This window comes from Antedon bifida, chromosome 6, assembly GCF_963402885.1.
Source record: "Antedon bifida chromosome 6, ecAntBifi1.1, whole genome shotgun sequence".
Classification (NCBI taxonomy): Eukaryota; Metazoa; Echinodermata; class Crinoidea; order Comatulida; family Antedonidae; genus Antedon; species Antedon bifida.
The window spans coordinates 23,488,540-23,510,806 of record NC_136231.1 but is presented as its reverse complement, the minus strand read 5'-3'; the positions used below and the strand labels follow the sequence as shown (position 1 = coordinate 23,510,806).

The 22,267-nt window shown below is 30.4% G+C and overlaps 1 protein-coding gene across 2 annotated transcripts in view; it reads right to left on the bottom strand.

The window, feature by feature from the left end:
• Positions 1 to 22,267, bottom strand: part of LOC144845885 (uncharacterized) — a 155,047-nt gene that overhangs the window by 20,493 nt on the left and 112,287 nt on the right. Inside the window, exons 8-43 of one of the 2 annotated variants that reach the window (XM_078703385.1) lie at positions 21,911 to 21,992; positions 21,675 to 21,736; positions 21,000 to 21,220; positions 20,660 to 20,747; positions 20,386 to 20,462; positions 19,915 to 19,951; positions 19,709 to 19,806; positions 19,492 to 19,614; positions 18,968 to 19,119; positions 18,474 to 18,609; positions 18,214 to 18,363; positions 17,932 to 18,031; positions 17,738 to 17,802; positions 17,108 to 17,242; positions 16,594 to 16,725; positions 16,225 to 16,376; positions 15,911 to 16,046; positions 12,740 to 12,794; positions 9,259 to 9,537; positions 8,466 to 8,714; positions 8,139 to 8,273; positions 6,916 to 7,065; positions 5,769 to 5,909; positions 5,330 to 5,458; positions 4,783 to 5,061; positions 4,361 to 4,669; positions 3,818 to 3,891; positions 3,270 to 3,522; positions 2,941 to 3,040; positions 2,308 to 2,378; positions 1,796 to 2,010; positions 1,419 to 1,506; positions 1,161 to 1,237; positions 860 to 896; positions 565 to 662; positions 343 to 465 (exon numbers count right to left, since the gene is read on the bottom strand). In XM_078703385.1, the coding sequence (XP_078559511.1) occupies positions 343 to 465; positions 565 to 662; positions 860 to 896; positions 1,161 to 1,237; positions 1,419 to 1,506; positions 1,796 to 2,010; positions 2,308 to 2,378; positions 2,941 to 3,040; positions 3,270 to 3,522; positions 3,818 to 3,891; positions 4,361 to 4,669; positions 4,783 to 5,061; positions 5,330 to 5,458; positions 5,769 to 5,909; positions 6,916 to 7,065; positions 8,139 to 8,273; positions 8,466 to 8,714; positions 9,259 to 9,537; positions 12,740 to 12,794; positions 15,911 to 16,046; positions 16,225 to 16,376; positions 16,594 to 16,725; positions 17,108 to 17,242; positions 17,738 to 17,802; positions 17,932 to 18,031; positions 18,214 to 18,363; positions 18,474 to 18,609; positions 18,968 to 19,119; positions 19,492 to 19,614; positions 19,709 to 19,806; positions 19,915 to 19,951; positions 20,386 to 20,462; positions 20,660 to 20,747; positions 21,000 to 21,220; positions 21,675 to 21,736; positions 21,911 to 21,992 (4,808 nt within the window). The remainder of the gene's footprint in view (positions 1 to 342; positions 466 to 564; positions 663 to 859; positions 897 to 1,160; positions 1,238 to 1,418; positions 1,507 to 1,795; positions 2,011 to 2,307; positions 2,379 to 2,940; positions 3,041 to 3,269; positions 3,523 to 3,817; positions 3,892 to 4,360; positions 4,670 to 4,782; positions 5,062 to 5,329; positions 5,459 to 5,768; positions 5,910 to 6,915; positions 7,066 to 8,138; positions 8,274 to 8,465; positions 8,715 to 9,258; positions 9,538 to 12,739; positions 12,795 to 15,910; positions 16,047 to 16,224; positions 16,377 to 16,593; positions 16,726 to 17,107; positions 17,243 to 17,737; positions 17,803 to 17,931; positions 18,032 to 18,213; positions 18,364 to 18,473; positions 18,610 to 18,967; positions 19,120 to 19,491; positions 19,615 to 19,708; positions 19,807 to 19,914; positions 19,952 to 20,385; positions 20,463 to 20,659; positions 20,748 to 20,999; positions 21,221 to 21,674; positions 21,737 to 21,910; positions 21,993 to 22,267) is intronic. The other variant, XM_078703384.1, reaches the window with a different exon arrangement.

Here is a 22,267-nt window from a genome sequence, read left to right as displayed (position 1 = left end):
CATTCTTTGCCAGACGTGTTCTGGGAATATCGGGTGCTGCATATGGAGCTGGGGTCACATTAGGCATTTGCTGACTCTTATGCATCTGCATCTGCCTCATACATATTGACCCATGCTTTTCCTCTGGTCAAGGTGGGCACTGGACGAGAGAAGCCCTTGATCAATGTTAGGACCAATCAATGTGCTTTAAACAGTCCTGGCTTTGTTTGTATCAAACCTGTTCGATTGAATAAAATAAAATAAATGCAATTCTCTTGATATTGTATACAAATGATGAGTGGTCTGTTCAATTGGCCGTTTTCCAAAGCCTGTAACGATGCTTTAGGTACATCTCCTACTTACCAGCCAGATTACAATGTTTCTAATTGTGTAATCCTCTGTTGTTTCTTCACTATCAACTTTTACATTGATGTCATTAAACACGAACAACTCTTCTTCGTCTGGCCAGTATTTCTTGCATTTCTCCTAAAAGAAGTCAATTAATTTTTATAGGAGTTATTGTGAAAGTGTTTTCTTCAAAGGGTTAAACATGAACATAGATGATTACATCAACATAATGCTTACTTTAGTTCCTTCAAAGATATTGGTAAGCATGACCATTACTTTAATATCTTTCTGCCAGATCATTCGCCAGAAATCATTGATAGAGCTCTTGTTGGGACCTAAAGAAGATAAATAATCGTCATGATAAAATACGAAAATATTAATAAGAAAACTTTTTGTATCAGTAACTCACTAAATAACTGCGTACAGGAATTAGAAATGTTGTCTTAAAATATAATTTTTCCGATAAAACTTTTAATTAACATAGGTAATCCCTTTAAACTTGATTTAAAATTGTATTTATTTTTATTCTCACCTTGGCTGGCGATGTAATATCTCGATTGGTTATAACCCTGTTGATAAAATAAAAACATATCAACTGTCATATACAACATAATTCAAATATCTATTTAGAAATTGAAAATTATTGTTTGGTGTACATTATACATAAATATTTAAATGGAATTTGGCAAATATAGAATATTTTATTACTTATACAATAAATTATATTACAAATCGAAGTATTTTAATGTCGTTGTCGGGGTCGTTATGATGAGAAATAATTATATTGTTAGATAGTGCCAGTTATATACTCTAAATATCTAAAATGTAATTACATCGATATAGCTTGCATTGTAGTAATCCGAATCAGGATCGTCGTCAACTTTGTCCAACACAACTCTTGCATGATCATCTAAGGAGAAATGAAATAATTAACCAAAACTATTATATAGAAAGTATGATTTCAAAATTAATTAGGTGATTCAACTACAATATAATGTGTAAGTTTATACCGTTTTCTACAAACCTATCATATTTAATACAAAATACACTTAAATCTGTAGAAAACGTAATGTCGCAAATTCGTTACTTACAAGGAACAATATTCTTAAATCTGTTTTTGGTTCTGTTACATTCTTTAGCTGCTACTTCCCATGGATGAGCCTGTTCGACTGAAAGCAGCTGAAAGATTGTAACATATATCCCTCATTAACTCGTTCATAAGTCACAGAATCTGCAGATCGCACTTTTGTACGCTCATTGAAAATAAGAAGGAGCAACATTTGGCACGCTGGATGTGTTAATAATGACATGGCTGTTATGGCTCGCAAATATAGTATTAAAGTAGACATATATTCACTAATAGTTTCGTTAAATTTAAATACAATGCTATAATTCGTAATTACTAATTGTAGTTTCGTACCACATAAATAAAATAAAATAGTTCAAATGTATCCAAAATGTCACTCACATCAAACTCTTCATGTAATTCTGTTTGGTTATTCACAAAATAGAATACCAGTTTCGAAATGGGAATTCTCCTTGGTTTTACATTTTCGTACGTAAGGTGTTCACTCTCTGGCTGTGCATCTGCACTTGATTCGGTGCTCAAAAAATCTTCAGCTGAGTCTATAGCCACTGTGTCATAATTGTTCTCATTATTTTCTTTTTTGAATTTCATCGGAACTGAATGAAATGTTTTTAGTTAGTAAACATTCTAACATTAAATCTGTAATTGCTAACTGAAGTGCTGACAACATTAAATATTTGTTGTTTACTACTACAAAAGTGTGAATATTGGTCAAAATATTATATAGCTTAAATTATTGCCCGAGCAGAAACTTCTACAATATCGACTGGATTTCCCGATTTTTCTGGCCTGCATTTGAATCAATAATATAGTTGGTTTAGGTATATTATATAGTTTATGTAGGTATCATTCAAGACAGGGCCTGAATATGCTAATTTAGTATGCAAATATACCTTCTAAAGTAAGCTGTCGTTTATCGTCCTCTCCTCGTTGAATTTCTTTATTTTTCACACTTTTTCTTTTCCTGTATTATAAACACAATAACAGACAACTTTATGAAATATGAAGTGAAAACACAAAACCCTAATTAACTCTTTCAACAGTAGCTGTTATAGCTGAATTTTGTATTCTAATTATTGTCTACGGCAGGTTAGTGTAACGGTAATATATGTCCGTTTGATTTCCTCGTGCTGTGTCTGTCTGTCTGTGTTTATCGTTATTGTTTAAGACCGATTTAACTGCACCCCCTAATACACAGCAGTAATAGGAAACGGATCGCATATAAAGTAATAATCAATATGATTTCAGGAAATCAAACAAGATAATACAAGAACTCCAATTTCCAAACCCAAATGTAACAGTCTGGTATCGCAGATTTGCGCTGATTACTAGCTGCATTATAGGAGTATAGTAATAATGCTATGTAAAGCGCCTTTGAGCATGTTTACTCATGAAAAGGCGCTATATAAATGTGGTATTATTATTATGAAAACAATTATTCACTCTTCCCTGTTGTGTGTAAGGTACTATTTTACATTGAAATATAAATATGAATTAATACGGAAATAAACATGGTTCATACTTACACAAATATAATAATTATAGTAAATGTAACGATACACATGAAAGCTCCAACTACACCACCAATTATGCCAGCAAGAGTTGAATTTCTTGGTTCCTCGATTCCTTTTGCAGAAATAATGTTTAGGTAATATGATTTTATGAAATAGAATGTTTTAGATGTATTGTATACATTTTAAATTGTTATGTTATAGATAATAAATGTACATATTCAATTGCGGTTGTAATTGTATGTTTGTACTGTGATGATATAAAATCTGCTGTAATGAAACATAATGCAAGTAGGCATAAGAGTACAAATCACCGTTTAACTGTAATTGTTTAAGATACCAACCTTCTTCCGGAGGTTCACGTGTAGTTACAATTTCAATTTCGGTACTTTTAACAACTTCACTTTCACTGTCTTTGTTTGAGACGGTCAACTTAATTGTGTAAGGCGATGCATTACTCAAATTCCCAATAGTTAGATTTGAGCCGCTAACTTCGAAAATCTGCTCATTTTCGCCGTCATTTGATTGTAGATATATTTTGTATACTATGTATGACGTGTTATAGCATTTCAGTATGTCTTTATCTGCGTCGATTTGCTGAACATAAACATAATATTAAGTAGTAATCAATTTAATATGTTGAACGTTGAATCAAAAGATCAGTCATGGCCATTAAATGAAACTTAAATTAATAATGGTTAGATAATTCTAAAATACGATTGATTTGTTTTTACCAAAAGGTTTCTCAGGTCTTTCACACCTGTTCCGGCACGGTTCCGGTCCGGCGCCGGAAATCAAATCGAACGTCAATGTTTCGTGTTCATGACGCTTCACGTAATGAAACATCATCTAATAGTATAAATATATTTTAAATATAATCATAGTAACTTACTGTCCAAGTCACCAATACAGTTTGTGGATTTTCGTTTAAAACTTCATGATTAACATTTTCAACTGAATCCGGCTCTATAACACAAATACATTAATACATTTAATAATGAAAGATAATTATGATGACCGTATTAAAATATGTGGTTATCGGTACCGCAGTGTGATGATTTTTTTACCCGTCAACATGACCTCATGGATAATTTCCCGTATTGGACCTATCATGCGATGTCGATATGCTATTATATTTTGTTGATTTAGCCTAAATTATCTGAAAGGGTTAATTACATTTTAATTATATGATATTGATAAAGGTTTGTCTTGTGTTGGATTTTAAAGATACTGGGGTTATATTACCCTATACGTAATTCATAGAAGTTTAGATGTATTCATAGAAGGAACATAGTTTGTTTTTATGATTTAATTTTCAAATAGGCACTATAGTTTTGTGGTGTAACTTTTAGAAGGGGAGCAGACATGTACCACTTGAGCAAATTCGATTAAATATCTGTTAAAATAGTTTTAAAATAAAGATCAAACCACTTACGCCCACAAATCGTTTTTGCTGTGATGGTTTCTTCCCCAATTGGTCCTTCTCCTCCTTCACCAGGTCTCACAGCTGAAACACCAACAATGTATTGTGTATCCCACATCAACTCGGAAACAGTGCCTGATGTGTCATTCTGATATAAATCTTTCTTCCAATCATCAGTATTGTTCAGTTTGTGGTATAAAAAGTATCCAACAACTGGACCATCTCCATCGTCAGTATTGCTGTTCCATGGCATCCATTCAATGGTGATAGAGGAGCTTGACGTATTAAGAGTCATAAGACTTCCGGTATACGTAGGTAAACCTTTTTAGAAAACATTAAGTTATTAGGCCTATTTTTAACAATAACTTATTTATTTATCAATAACTATTTCAATTGATGCTTTATGTACCAAATTTATTTCTGATAATACCTACGAAATATGGTAAAAATGATGACGCTTTCTACTGAAAAATGATCTTGTACAATTACACATTTGTATGTCGAATCAACATCAGATTTCACAGAAAATGTATGTTTCGTTGTATTGTAAGCATCTGGTATAGTTTCCAATGGTGTTGTGATATTTTTAATGACGTCATTCTTTGTCATCATAATAATTGTTTGAACTTCGTCCAAACCAGTCTGATACACTGAACAGGAAACATTTGTTTTCTGGCCATTATTTACTGCAGTAAATGTGGTATTAACAATTTCTGTGAATTAAACCATACATTTTCATTATCTAATTTTTTGCTTAACACACGACTTGAGTTACATCCAGTAGTAATAATATCAATTGTTACATTCTGTAACATGTTTAAGTTAAGGAACAGATAAGCTTTGTTTGTACTATATTTTCTCTTATTGTTCTAATTAATTAGGCTTAAATTAATCAATTTGTTGAATTAAATCTCAGCGTGTTTTTAACATTATTTCCTTGATGTTTTCCATTTGGTGATTGACAATGCAAAATTCACTTACTAACTTCACAGTAAGGTTCAAGCCAACCAGAAAAACACGTTCCTTTTATGCACCTTCCAGTCCTGTGACAGTCGCATGGCTTATTGCATTCCATATCACAGTTTTCTCCATACAAATTAAGCTGACATTCTGAAAGAATTGATTGTTATTATATTATTATTACTATTATGTATTGATATTCCATATGTATAGAGATTAGAGTATAAAAATTGGAGTAATATTTGAAGGTATATGATTAAGAAGAGAGGGAAAGTGTTATTTGTTTGTTTGATTTGATGCATGTAAAACACTTTTACAAAAGTATGCCTAAAGTATTGAGAAAGCTAAACATCTAGTGAAGTTTTTATATTTGTATACCGGTAGGTTAGTATTGGAACATTGAAATAAGAATGAGTTATATCGAGTAAGAATTAAGATTGCTCCGTTAGCATGGTCTTACTTTGGCAGTTAGATCCCATCCATGGGTACGCACAAGACGAGTCTTGATTGTCGGTGCATCTTCCTGTATATCGATTACAACCACCTTGTGTACAATGACAAGTTTGAGTGCAGTCTGCACCAAATGTACCTGACGGACATTCTGTTAATTTAAATTATGTTATTTGTATTGTTATAACGATATAGAAAACGTATAAACATAATAAATTTGGGATGTGCAAAACACGTTTTCATGTCTAATATACCCCTCCAGTTCCTGTGATCCACCCCAGATCGAGGATTCGACTATAAGTCGTGTGGTTGTAAGAGATAGACGTGAACGTCATTAAATTTAACACTTTAAAGCGATGAGATTACTTAACACATTTGAATCGCACAATTTGGGATTTAAAAAAAATTACAACTGCATCAAATACCGGTATCACATCTTTCAAATTATTTAGGTTTTAAAATAGAAAACGAGTTCATTATATGAATGTTGTTTTTGGATATCGGAAACATTACTGGTTGTTTCCTAGTGTGCAATTCTTTTAGTTATAAAATAAACTTAAATTTACTTCGTCACTCTGACGAATTATAGGTGATCATTGTGATAGAAGATAATTTTAAAACAACGTTAAAATAGGCCTACGAACGCAAAAAAGTTGATGTATGACCCGAACTACTTTTTTTTTAAACACAACATTCGATAGGCACACTTTTTATATGAATTCAAGATATTCCAGGTGTTCAAAAGAACACCTAGATCGTAGACGTTTCTATATTTTATATGTGATTTTATATTGATTTGTATGTATAGTTGTTACTATTTCTGCAGTGTATATAAGAGGAATTTCTGATGTATTTTTTTATATTGGACCAAATAAAGAATGATAATAATAATAATATATACATGTCAGTAGCTTTTTAAAGATATAAACATCAAGGTCACCTTTAATTCTGAAGATCTGACGCGTAGGATATATAAAATACACATTTTTAGGCGAGATGTCATCATCAAAATGAAAGTGGTGGAAACTCATGATTTAGGTTTGTTCTATTTTGTAACGTGCATGTGATTCTCATAATATTAATTAGAACAATAAAAATACTTTGGGATATAAAACGGAAAATATGTTATGACCATTGAATTAAATATAGTGCTGTACCTGTATTGCATTTCAATCCTTTGTAACCAGTAACACAACTACATCCATATGGATCAGGTAAACAAAACTGTTTGTTCATACATGCATATTTACGGTTCTTTGAGGTACAGCGATTTTCACAATTCCAACCATGTTTATTGCCATTGCATTCTAAATAACAAAGAGCAAAACTAATAAATATGTACATTATGCCTAATTATTTTCCCACCAAAATAATACATAAAGTAGTGTAATGTAAAGTATTGTTTATATTTTAAATTTGTGTGTATTTGTCTTTTATAATATTGTATTATTCCTTTATTGATTTGATTGATGATTTTAATATTAATTACATCAAACATGTATAAAAATCTAACATGTAAATGATGAAATTATAATATATAATAATAACGAGAATATAATACCAGTAATCTAGCCTTGTTTTTAGCTGTATTCGTAAATGTCTCATACAAATTTTCAATTCAATATATTGTCAAACTCAAATGAAAAATGTAAATCTTCTTTTTTGTCACAGCTTGCAATAAATATATAATAGAAATCATAGAAAGAATATAATGTAATTATCATGATATACCTCCATGATAATATCAGCTTTCGTAATCGATATAGCATTGTCATTTAGTTTTTTTACCATATTTATTGAGAGTGATCCATCCGGCAATTGCTGATCATTCGGGACACTCAGATGTTCACAAGACAAACCTATACACAAGATGCTCTACATAAACAAAGTCTTATTACAAGTCTTTGGGAGTGGAGTTGTAATTTTGTCCTGAAATCCTGAAATGTGACGGGACTTGAACCCAGGACCCTTGGAGTGGTAGCCAATCATCATAACCACCAAGCCACATCTATACTAATAATTTTCTCATAGTATTCACTTAATTCGATTCAATTTATTTTGTCAAAACTCTTAAATGAGCTTTGCTTGTCATAGCTTACAATACAGTAGTTATGTTGTGTGTTATTACCAGTTTTACATTTAGATCCCATAAATCCAGGTGCACTGATACAAAATCTTGTTTTGTCATCACGTACACCTCCATTATAGCAGTATTCACAGTCAACGGTGCAGTCAGGTGGACCACATTAGTGACGTGCGCACTCTGTACTAATTATTTTCTCATAGTATTCACTTAATTCGATTCAATTTGTTTTGTAAAAACTCTGAAATGAGCTTTGCTTGGCATAGCTTACAATAAGGTTATGTTGTGTGTTATTACCAGTTTCACATTTAGATCCCTTAAATCCAGGTGCACAGATACAAAATCCTGTTTTGTCATCACATACACCTCCATTATAGCAGTATTCACAGTCACCAGTGCAATCAGGTGGACCCCATTTGTGACGTGGACAGGCTAAAAAAAAGAATCGCACACAATGTTATGCTTTCATTATCATCTAAAAACCGTAGACAAATACTCACTATCAGAGGTATCAATGGAGATACGAAGACTATTTATATATGCTATTTATCAGGGTATTATCAGTATTTTGCCGTTGGTAGTAGGTCTACAATTTACTATAGTATTTTCATTAACTGTATATACCTCGTACAATCAACTTGATAAACGCATGCATACGATCTGCCCGTTTTCCATTTTCATGCAATTCGTAAACACCAGAATCGTTTGTCTGTACTGAGTCAAATATCATACTTTTCTCCGGCCCCACTTTTATTTTAGTTGAGCCATCTTTTCTCCACGCAAAATCATCTAAATTCGTGTCGAATGTAATTGTGACAGCATCTCCAACGTTTGCAGTTATTGTGTTTTTAGAATTTTCCGGTTTTATATCGGCTGTTATAAGTAATAAATAAAAACCTTAATGCAATTTTGTAAGAGTTTTATCATTTTATAAAGTCAACATAATCATAACTACGTAATTACACTACATACAGAGTGGAGTATATAGTCCACTATAACAACATTTTTTTGGTTGAATATTCCATTTTAATGTCACATAATAGTTGTTTACTTTCACCAAAAATTACATACAAATAAAACAAATATTTACCCGAATTAAAGCAAATATAGTCAAATTGGCTGTCAGAAAATGGTTTTACTGTTCAATTTAACCGTTTATTTTGTCTTTTTATAAGTGAAAACATACTACTTGTTTTTTTTTTCTTTAGAAGTGATTAACTTTATTAAAACTACAAAAAGTCTTATTTTATTTATCTTAATTGTTCATGTTTTTGGTAGATAAATATTATATCATGATATCATACAATACTGTTAATACTATTTATATAGTAATACGTATTAAATAGAGTTGTTTAGTTGAATATAGACATTGTTATTAAATTAATTGTTGAATGTAATTAGACCATTTTTGCCTTACCATCGTTTCTTATTTTAGTAGTTTCAACGACTGTAGTCACACCATTGTTGACTATCTTGCAATAATAAACTCCCATGCCAACATTAGGTGTTACATACTTGCCACCACTGCCATCCATGGTCCATGATGTTTCTGCCAAACTGTCACCATCGACTACTTTAAATGATCTACCGTAACTCAAACTATAACCAGTGAATGAGTTAGGAGTGTAACATTGGTACCCTGTGTTACCGTTGCTTTGTGGAGACAAATTCAAAACAGTTATATATCCATCATTTCCTGTGAGAAAACATTAACAATTGAAAATATATCACAAATAATCATAAACCACCGATTAACTATAGGGCTAATGTTTATATGACTTGAAATAAGGAAAAAATAGAGTTGCTTTGCAATCACATTATAATACATACTAATTTGTATTCAGCTTGGTCTTTAGATTCAAAAGTATTCACACTGTAGTGCACGTTTCATGGGAAGCAATACAGAAAATGTAGAATTAGTTTAATTCCAGGGCGGATCCAACATTATAAATGAAATAAATTTCATAAATGATAAATCGATCCGCCGGGTTGCAGAAAAATAAAATAGTCATTATTTTATATTTTAGAAATACATGGCTGTAAAAAGTTTAGGAGGCCTAAATCCGCGCCTAAATTCTGTATAGTAATCTGAAATAGGTTCTTTATTAGAAGAAATAGTTATTGAAATACAAGAATAAAATACAGAAAATGTAGAATTAGTTTAATTCCAATTTATTTTTTTACAATGATTGAACATTTTAACAAACTAATATTTAGATACCAAGACTGTATTGACCATCTAGAGTTTTTATTTCAATATTGTTTTGTTAAAAAGAAATGTTTACATTTATCCTTTATTTACGTTTTCACATCCGGCACATAATAGCTTACAATTCAAAGCCCTGTAAATTATCTAAATTATATATTTTGTGAAATGTAATTTTAATAAAATTATATACACTTTATTAAAGCGATTCATTAACAATTTAAATTTCTAAAATGTCAGCTGGTATGATTTTAAACATAATTTTATAATAATTTAATGATAAACACGTTACCTGCATTTTTTACTTTTTTTTACATCACTGGATTGTCCTAATCCAATGCGAGCCTACTCTATTATTTGTATATTATTGATGTATTACTGTATTAAAATATAATTTTCTATCCAAATTAGTGTACTCAATTATATTCTAACTCATGAGGACGATCAAAGCATATTGATCGAAACGTCGAGAAACTCAACAGTTCTTTTCAGAACTAATATACGTGGTGTACGTACCGCAAACTTATATCAACATTTAATTTCGCCATGCAAACCTTCAAACAATATATGTACTAAATATAGCCATGCAAATAATACAAAAGCAATGTTACTCAGATAACAAAGTCCAATAATTAGCATAATAATATAGATTAATTTCTCAGTTGTTTGTTATTAACAAATATATTAACATATTTATTAATTAATTGTTCCGCCTATTTTTTGTTTACAATACCGCCTCAGTTTATGTCATTTGTAATTTTCAAATCTTATAAAGATTATGTGAATGTGGGCAACCAAAGGTTTCATGCTTTTTTTTTCTTTTTTTTAAAAGTTTATTTTCATACACATTCAACAGCGAATAACTCGCCAATTATAGGATGGATAAACTACTTTATAATTCGTCATGCTTATAAACTAAGTCTCATTTGAGGATTAGAGAGTAGAGTTGAAAGAGTGCAACCAGGATTGAAACCTAGACATTGGGACTAATATAACAAAATATTGATAAATGATTAAATTGATTTAAATTAATATTGAACTGAAAGTTGAGCATAATAATAATATTTATATTATCGGAAACATAATTAAATTGGGACTCTTCATGAATTCTATAATTAGATAACTTGGAAAATAACCCTTTACTAACAAATACATTAAAACAACAACATCAGAAACTAATATTTATGAAAGAAGCAATACAGAAAATGTAGAATTAGTTTAATTCCAGGGCGGATCCAACATTATAAATGAAATAAATTTCATAAATGATAAATCGATCCGCCGGGTTGCAGAAAAATAAAATAGTCATTATTTTATATTTTAGAAATACATGGCTGTAAAAAGTTTAGGAGGCCTAAATCCGCGCCTAAATTCTGTATAGTAATCTGAAATAGGTTCTTTATTAGAAGAAATAGTTATTGAAATACAAGAATAAAATACAGAAAATGTAGAATTAGTTTAATTCCAGGGCGGATCCAACATTATAAATGAAATAAATTTCATAAATGATAAATCGATCCGCCGGGTTGCAGAAAAATAAAATAGTCATTATTTTATATTTTAGAAATACATGGCTGTAAAAAGTTTAGGAGGCCTAAATCCGCGCCTAAATTCTGTATAGTAATCTGAAATAGGTTCTTTATTAGAAGAAATAGTTATTGAAATACAAGAATAAAAGCCAATATGATGATTATATTTGTGATTTTAATTTTATTTTAATTTTAGTACGAACCGTTTATTTTAAAATCGGTCTATTACTTCATAAACACTAGTATAACTAGAGCAGAGCCATATATATAAAGAGTTACGACATTGGATTATAGTCACGTGATATGCAGATCAATTTGTGTCAAACTTGTCTCCGTTAATGCATGTAAAGTATAGGAGCAAGAAAATACTTTAAACTTTTTCTTATATTTAAAAAAATGTAATTGCACATCTAACGGTGAAATATCGATGTGCACAGCGTACAGAAGTACTTGCGGCAAAGAATATTGCGCGCGCGTGCGCTAGTACATTATAAAGTTCGATTGATTGATTTTGGAACGAAACATCCCATAACTACGTCCTATTAATAACAATTTTGTAATATTTTCAATTCATAATGCATGCTTTGATGACTAAATAAAATAATAAAGTGTCATGGATATATTTGTTAATATATTGAATAGGGTATGAACAATATTAAAATAATAAAGGCAAATTATTACAAATGAAATGATGAACGAGTCTCTGAAAGTTTGTGTCAAAAACACACAGAGAGCCATATACTGTATAAAAAGAGGGGTGAATTTGTGTGTTTTTTGTATTGGTTCATGCTTTGATGTATCCTGACTTGCATGTAGGCCCTAGCATTTATTCTTTTGTTATTATAGACACAATATATATATGTTACCAAATTAATACCATTAATAAAATTAATTAATGAAATAAAAACGGAATACAAGCGTTATTTCATAGACAAAAAAATCTAAAAATAATGCATGAACTATAGGAAAACGCTAAACAAAAGAGACGCGCGCGCCCTCAGCGTGCGAATTCTTTGACACAAAAATGGCTTCTAATTTTCAATGTCGTAACTCTTTATATATATGGCTCTGAACTAGAGTATAATGATGCACTGTTTATTCTATGGATATATGTGTCCGCAATAAAGAGAAATGAAATGAAATCAATTTAAAAATTAACTTACCCAAGCAAGAGACAATAACTTGAATCAGAGTTATAATTGTAAAAAGCATGCTTTTCTGTAAAATAAAATATTTGATAAATTTTAAATAAATTATCCTTTGTTAAATAATTATCATTAATTCGTTCTGTTCTACTTGTAAATTTAGAGATTTCCTTTTGACTCTACGGTTCGAGTGGCCGACCGTTAAAATCAGGGATAATTGTGACAGCCATGGATCGGTACAGGTTCGAGGCTTTCCTCGCATGGTGCTCCTCGTTCATACTTGTGGTGGAACAATTCTTCTCAGAAAAAACGACGGGTGCACTTTAAAGAATCTAGTAGACATTTCGTTATGAGTAGAAGTTTAAGGTTCAGTCAATTACTGTAGTTATAAGCCTACCTAAGCTGGTTCTCTATACAGAAAGCATTGTATTGTGTCACTAGAAAGTTGAAGCATTGTGTAAAATACAGTATTTAACTTTTGTTTGATTAGACCTAAGCAGAGATATGTAAAACAGTGTAGGACTGGTTTACGTCTGTAGGAAAATAACAACATAGTAGGCATAAGAATACTTACGAAAGATAGAAACACATCGATCAAGCCAACGTATGTCTGCTGTAACTTTCACTATGCTACCATAGAATAAGGAAGTACTTATAATAATTATTATTTACCCTGTTTAAAACCATACAATACAACACAATAGAGTATGTCGTGCTGCTGCTGCTTTTAAAACAAATTTCTTTATTCCTAACCGTCATTCAGTCATCATTGTAAATGTCCTCAGTCACGCGTAACATCAATTTTATTACCTACTAATTCCAACACTACCCTAGTTAAACGGACTTTCTGGAAAATCTTGTAAACAAAAATGTCAGCACTTTTGTGTAAGCATCTATTATACACAACCAGACGCATGGCTGTAACACTACAATGGTCATACTTACTGAGTTGAGCTTAGGGTGCATCAAACCATCCGTAGCCTGATGGCTATCTAAAATGTGATGAGGAAGTAATTAATCCTATCCGTAGTCCGATGTCTAACTAAATTGTAATGAGGAAATATTTTATACAAACATTGACAACATTGCATTGAACGGCGCCGTCGTCCGTTCCGTGAAACGAAACATGGTTTGATTGCATCCAAGATAATAAAGAATGAATATAAAAAGGCCTAAACAGAAATATAAATACTCATTTATCGTCTACAAAAATCCAAGCTGAAGAAAGAATTCATCATAGAAAATTTATTTTTGGCAATGATTGAACATTATTTTTTATCTGGTTTGTACACATTTTAACAAACTAATATTTAGATACCAAGACTGAATTGACCCTCTAGAGTTTTTATTTCAATATTTTTTTGTTAAAAAGAAATGTTTACATTTATTCCTTTATTTACGTTTTCACATCCGGCACATAATAGTTTACAATTCAAAGCGCTGTAAATTATCTAAATTATATATTTTGTAAAATGTAATTTGAATAAAATATATACACTTTATCAAAGCAATTCATTAACAATTTAAATTTCAAAATTGTCAGCTGGTCTGATTTTTAACATAATTTTGATTATAATAATTTAATGATAAACACGTAACCTGCATATTTTACTTTTTTTACATCACTGCATTGTCCTAATCCAATGCGAGCCTACTCTATTATTTGTATATATTTGCTGTATTACTGTATTATAATATAATTTCCTATCCAAAATTAGTGTACTAAATATATTCTCACTCCTGAGGACGATCAAAGCATATTGATCGAAACGTCGAGAAACTCAACAGTTCTTTTCAGAACTAATATACGTGGTGTACGTACCGCAAACTTATATCAACATTTAATTTCGCCATGTAAACCTTCAAACAATATATGTACTAAATATAGCCATGCAAATAATACAAAAGCAATGTTACTCAGATAACAAAGTCCAATAATTAGCATAATAATATAGATTAATTTCTCAGTTGTTTGTTATTAACAAATATATTAGCACATTTATTAATTAATTGTTCCGCCTATTTTTTGTTTACAATACCGCCTCAGTTAATTATGTCATTTGTAATTTTCAAATCTTATAAAGATTATGTAAATGAATGTGGGCAACCAAAGGTTTCATGCTTTTTTTTTCTTTTTTTTTAAAGTTTATTTTCATACACATTCAACAGCGAATAACTCGCCAATTATAGGATGGATAAACTACTTTATAATTCGTCATGCTTATAAACTAAGTCTCATTTGAGGATTAGAGAGTAGAGTTGAAAGAGTGCAACCAGGATTGAAACCTAGACATTGGGATTAGAAGGCAAGCAAGTTAAGCACCAAGACTCTTCATGAATTCTATAATTAGATAACTTGGAAAATAACCCTTTATTAACGAATACATTAAAACAACAAAATCAGAAACTAATATCTATGGAAGATTCGAATGATGAATAAACAAAAGTGGTTGTAAAATACAAAAGAGAAAAACGAAATAATCGAACTTCGTGTTTTGATATTCACGTGATCAAAACTGCTTATTATATAATAATTATATTGATCAACAAGACATTGGAATTTTTATTTCCAATTTCGTTGTAGTTTTTTTTAATGTGGGAAAGCAATTTGTATTAATTTAGGAAGCATACTATGGTGGTGTAGTTATTCTTCTTGTAAACTAAGTTTATATGTTCAAAATGGATGTCTTCAATGTAGGTTAGTGTAACGTAACGTCATCAGTTAGAATACGTTGCAAATCGCTGAAGGTAGGCTCCCACTAGGTCATAACACAGCGAATATTGTTTCTGCGATGACAAAAAAAATAAAATAAAATAAATAAAACGTAATATTTAATAACGATTACGATTTATTATTTATTTATTTCCACGATGCTTACATATTATTGACGGTGGTCATTTTTTACTTTACCGTACTCACAATATATTAAATCGAAATACTCAAAATAAGAAAAAAAAAACAAAAAAAAACTTAAAGCTGCAGAGATAGTTTTCTACTTATACAAAATTGATATAGATTACTGTAACAATTGTAAAGAATGAATATTAAAAATCATTATCTACCGATAGCAACGTTGAAGAAGTTTATACCGAGTAAAAATAATTTCTTATTGAAGTGATTACATGCAATTTCGTCTCACCAAGAACAAAGCAAACGTAGAATACTTTATTGTTATTTTTTTAACTTACTAAGTTTGTTACCAGCCCTGGTCGATTTCCACGAAGCCGTTTCACACATTGGAAAACATCGATGACGTCATCCTGTTTCATTTTATCCAATACTTCTGTAATTGTACAATATACCCCAGTTCGCCCAATACCGTTTCTATAATTCAATACATTAAATGGATATTTTATATTTTGTATTTTATATTTAAATTAAAAATGATTGTTTTGGTTAAAATAATGTAATGTATTAAATGTTGTACAGTTCAATCAACTAATTTGTGCTTAAATTGGTCATTCATTGACTTGAAAAATGTTAATGGTTTGATAGTACTTACATGCAATGAACTGCAATAGGATTTTTAACAGCTACATGCGAGGACTGAACCATTTCATACACCTGCAACAATGTTTCCAAATTCTCAGGAGTGTCTTGATCAACTGGCCAATCAGTAACTTGATATTGCGTCACACAAAATGGTTTAGATTTCTAAAGACATTATGCATGAGTATTAGTATTATATAAGAGTTTCAGAATGATTATAGTTTGGGTTTCTGTTAATTTAAATGATTGGCCCAAAAGCTGAATCGAGTGGGCAGGTCCCACTTTAAAGCATGGGTAGAACAAGCGATTTAAATACTGGAATTATTGGAAAAGGTTTAAATAATTATTATAAAATAGAAAGAAATTAATAAGAAGAATTTACCATATTCATTGTATGTATAGAGAACTTTCTGATTATCATAGTTTGGTTTCTACGTTCTTCTGAAGCAAATTGTATTTTCAAATTTCCGACAGTTTTAGTGCTACCCTCGTCCAACCAATATTTTGCACATGTCTAAATAACATAATAATTCTTATATAGTTTATAGTTCAACAATAACTTGAAATTGTATGTACTATATAGTTAACGAGTAATTGTAAAGTCTTAACAAGGCCTAAACGTATCACAAAAGGATTCCTGATTCATGTGTATTACTGTATTCTGTACGCTCTATGAAGGATCTAATATGTTAAGCGTTCCAATTGGCTTTGAACTGAAACCTCTCTGAATCCAATTGACCAGAGATGATGTTAAGCTTTACTTTTATACCATACTGCTTTTCATTTAATATGTATATAAAATAAATATATAAATAACAAAAAGTATAAGCATTTTTTAAATTGTGACCATCGTTTGATTTTAAATAATTTTAAACATCAGTCTGCTTTGTACCAACCTGGTCTGAATGATCCATGGGGTTCAACATGACAATAGTAGATGTTTTCCAATCGTAAATCAGTCGCCAGAAATCATCCACAGTATCCTCCATTGGCATCTGGGTGGCAATGAATCTATTACCGATCTTGTAACCCTTAAATATTAAATATATAATTAATTTAAATAATTAATAAATATTAGATTTATTATTAAAATATTCTTAAATCATTATTTATTATAATTATTATACGATAATAGAAATAGCGCCTACACAAATAAGTTTATGATTGTATCTATGTTTTTGTGTATTTCTGTACAAAAAGATATGGTATCTAAATTTGCTTGTGACATCTATCTCAAAACAATATATTGGAACAATATATTCGTGTTTTTCTTGGATCCGTTTATTATTACCAATTATCAAATTAGAGTTATTATATTAAATTGAGTTATTAGCAGAATGAGTGGTTTCATATGTATTAATTCCTCGCTCATTTCCACCACTGAAATTTAGATCATCAGCTTTCAATCCAACAGTGTAAGAGGTTGAAAAAGAAAAAGCAGATTGATTTTGTTTATGTAACAGAATCGAATGCATGAAGCCTATTAATTAGAAAATGACACATGCATAATACAGTTTAAAACTTACATTAAGAAACGATGCATTGATGTAACTATTGTTCACTGATTGCAATATGACTCTAGACCGATCAACTATATATTAAAAAAAAGAAACACATAGTAAACATCTATATAAAAAAGAAAAAACGATCAAAACCATGTTATGCATTTTGCTTTGAATAATGGAAGTTGGATTTTCAATTTCTAAGTAATTTCTTTTACTCGGTAGAATGTTTCCAAATCTGTTTTTCTTGAAGTTGTGTTCTTGGCGTCCACTTAACATGTCTTCTATAGGTGGCACAGGTGTAACAGATACCAGCATCTGTTGAAGGAAAAAGCCAGTTTAATAAAGTATCACTGAATTTTGTACATTTGGAGTAGCAATCTATATCCTGTGATCATAAGACTAAGTGAACTACATGGATAATGATGCTATACTAAGCATTTGGTAGTGTAATGTATGATAGTAACAATTTACGTAAGAAAGTATATAACAATAATTACGTCATATTCTTCTTCAATAATTGTTTTCTTTGTTTCTGGATTTATACGCTTCAAGTTTGTAATACGACTTGTAAATTCGGAGACTGGAAATTGTACAACGCCATTTAGATAAAACTCGCTCAATGCACTATAAATGAACACATACTGCTCCTATATTGGTAAGAATTAAAAGAAAAGGAGTATTTCCCGAAATTTTTTGAAAAGAAATAATATTAAACTCTAATATTTTATAATGTTAAAGGTATTCTTTTTTAACTTACCGGTGTCTGAACCATACTAATGCGAGCTTCTCGAATATCTTTTATGTATTGAAGAATATCGACAGCTTCTTCAGTCATTATCATATCCAACATGGCGTCAATGACAATATAGGTACCGGTTCTGCCGACACCAGCACTGTAATAGAACATTCACTGATGAGAGTAATTATGCTATGTTTGTAAAATGTTTAGTTAATATCTTCATTGATCATTATACGAAAGTTGCAGAAGTATAAACACTCAATATATTTGTATAATTTTGAACTTCTGAACATATTGTACAACAATTAATGAACAATTATGAATAAGCAGTTAAGGCAAGTAACGGGTAAAATAACTTAACTAAAATGTTCATAATGATGTTAACGTAAGCATACAGTACGTATACATGCAGTCACTAATGCAGGAGTAAATGAAGTCATTGTGATTGATTTTGTAAGATGAGTATGAAATACTTACAGTAGGCTTAGTGCACACATTGATATTAAACATACCTGCAGTGTACTAATACAGGAATTAATGAAGTTCCTCGAACACTTTTCACCTTCTGGATAAGACGCAGTAGTCCAGAAGCAGACTTTGGTACTCCTTTATCAGGCCATTGAGTGAAATGAAACTGCTTTATGATACGTTGTTCATTTTCTTCCTATTGATAATGTAATATCATTTATCATTAATAATGTGTTACTGGTGATATCACAACCCGATTCATACGATATAAATGATTTCCTAAAAATTACGTATTAACTATTTTAAGAGTGAATGTTTTTTATCACAAAGCTTGTGATCGTGCCAACAAAACATGTTTGATTTAGTGAACGTACTTTATTCAACTTGACCAGAGAAAATCCTTTACTGTATGTGTTAAAGAATATTTGTGATAATGAATAATATAATTAATATAATATTTTACATTTCAGAGAAATATTAAATAAAGTTTAGAAGGCCTACTAGAAACATTTGGAAAACGTTATTACTGATAGAATATTTATCCATTTTATCAAGTTATAATACTTACGAGCTGCACGACAATAGTTCTAGTTGTGTAGTGCTCGCTTGTTTCTTCATTAGTAACCGTTACAGTGATGTCGTCGAAGACAAATTTCTCGTGTTCATCGGGCCAGTATTTCTTGCATTTTTCCTAAATTGAAATGAGAATTATAACTTTAATGAAATTGACCAAAACAATACATTACTTTTATCAATCTATGACTGGTTTAGAAAATTTAATTTACCTTAGTTCCTTCAAAGATATTGGTAAGCATAACTATTACTTGAATATCCTTTTGCCAGATCATTCGCCAAAAGTCGCCTACAGAGTTTTTGTTAGGACCTGTGGGAAGATCAAGTGATTTTTAAAACCTTTATATGTAGTGTTTTTCTTCCCTCTTTTGTAATGTTCTTTCAAATATTATAATAATGGTGTTTTTACTATCCTCACCTTGACATGCAATGTAGTACTTCTCTTTGTTATAACCCTATGAAATTAACAGTAAATATACATTACAATGCAGTTCAGAAATATTTCCGATGTCAGTAAAATAAAACGTCGAAATTAAGCGCCTGGCGTGTTCAACATTGTTTTTCACCTGCCCTGCTGTACTAAATAATTGTCAGACCACGAAATAAGTCAATCGTTCTTTACTTGGTATGATTAATAAAAAATATACTGTTGTTGGAAACTACATTATACTGTTATTAGGCCTAATTTAATAATTTCAAAGTTAAAAAAAAAGAATCATATCCTGGAGTAATGCGAATGCATGGTTAAATTGTTATCTTTTTTTATACATTATTATTTATGCGATTTTGGATTAAGAATAAGACATATGTGAAATTGTGTTGCTCATTAAAAAAACGTATAACGGTCTGCGTATGTAGGTCTACTATGTAATTTAAAGTGTATATTTACATCAATATAGCTTGCATTGTAATAATCAGAATCAGGATCGCCGTCAACTTTGTCCAATACAACTCTTGCATGATCATCTAAGTACAAAGTAAAATAACACAGCGCTCGACAGTACATAAATATATGAATAAAATGACTCATACATACAAAGATTACCAGAAACAAAGTAAGCTATTCAACTGAATAATCATTAAGTCATTAATATAAACAAATAAATGAAAGCAAACATAATTGTTTTCATGTAACTAGTCAATGTTACCAACTATATACTTACATGGGATAATATTCTTGAATCTATTCTTGGTCTTGTGACATTCTTTGCCTGCAACATCCCATGGGTGAGCCTGGTCGGCTGGTAACAGCTTTGAATACAATATTTTGATTAGTAGTTTAGTGTAATATGCAGACCTAAGTAAAATGTAGAGACATGCTTAGCATGACTTAGGGCTAACTATAAATTGAAACAAAACAGGTTGTCATATCATGTTTAGTTTGATTTGTGAAAAGTCTTCTTCATAGTATAAAATATAGATTTTTTGTAAAGTATATTTCTGAATCATTTATAATGATACTAGCCTACTTCTGATTTAATAGTGTCTATGCATTCTACTAACCTCAAATTCCTGGTATAAATCCGTTAGACTTTTACAGGCGAAATAACCAACAAGCTCAGAAATTTGAATTCTTCGTGAGAAATCTGGAGTCGTTGATGGTTCCAAAGTAACGTTCTCGTACAGAATCGATTCACCTTCAGATAAATATACATTGGACTTGCGAGCTGGTGAATCAACCGAGCATGAATCTTCATCTATGAAGCTATTTACTTGTGGTGAATCTAAAATAAAAATATTGCAACAAATAGAGCATTATGATTTCATGTAAAACAATGCATTATTTACGTGATGAATAAAACATAACAAAAACAATTTAAAATAGTCAAATGTGATACAATATTATGCAAATTCGGAACGCGGTATTTATTGTTTCAACAGTATAACATAATTGTTGGCCAACCATTTCTTTTTTTTTCTCTTTTGTGGCGTTAACCCCTATTTATTCATTTCATCTTCAACATATTAATACAATTATTGAATACTTCAGTGATAATAATGATAATTATGGCCACCCATTTCTTGAAAAAGGCAATAGAATATTCAATAGGCAACACATAGACATACAGACATTATGCATTATACAAGTGTAAACGTATGCGTAAAAGAATATGCATTGTTTTTAAAAGTCATTAGAATTTATTATAATAGTAATTAATGATACTTAAATTATCATACCTTCAAGTAGTATTCCACCTGAACTTTTATGGCATAGATTCCCTTTGTAGTTTTTTCTTTTCCTTTTAAAAGGAAAAGAAAAAACATGAAAAAAAAAATATCAACAAAATCAAACTGATGTTACGTAATATTTTAATTTATTTTAATCAAGTTTATTGTTAACGATTTTTGGTATTTCGAGTCATTTAAACAATCATACACATTCGAGGAAACTAAAATAATAAAAGAGTACTTACACTATAAAAATAATCGCAACCAACAAACCGATTAATACAACCGCCCCAATTACACCGCCAATAATGCTAGCAACATTAGGATCTTAAATAAAAACATTTTCATCGAAATTAATAATAATTATATTATTCTAAATTCTAGACAATGCTTTTGAATAAATACTATAGGAAAGCATTGCTTGTAATCCTGGTTGCTGATGATGTTCAAAGTCTTGCATTAGTGGGACAATGTAAGAGTAAAAACATACATTTTATCAGTTAGAATAATAACACAATATGTTCTATACAAATTTGTTTCATTTTATGGTTAGTACTATCTTATTCCTTCAAGAAACAATGTTTTAACTAGATATTAGTCAA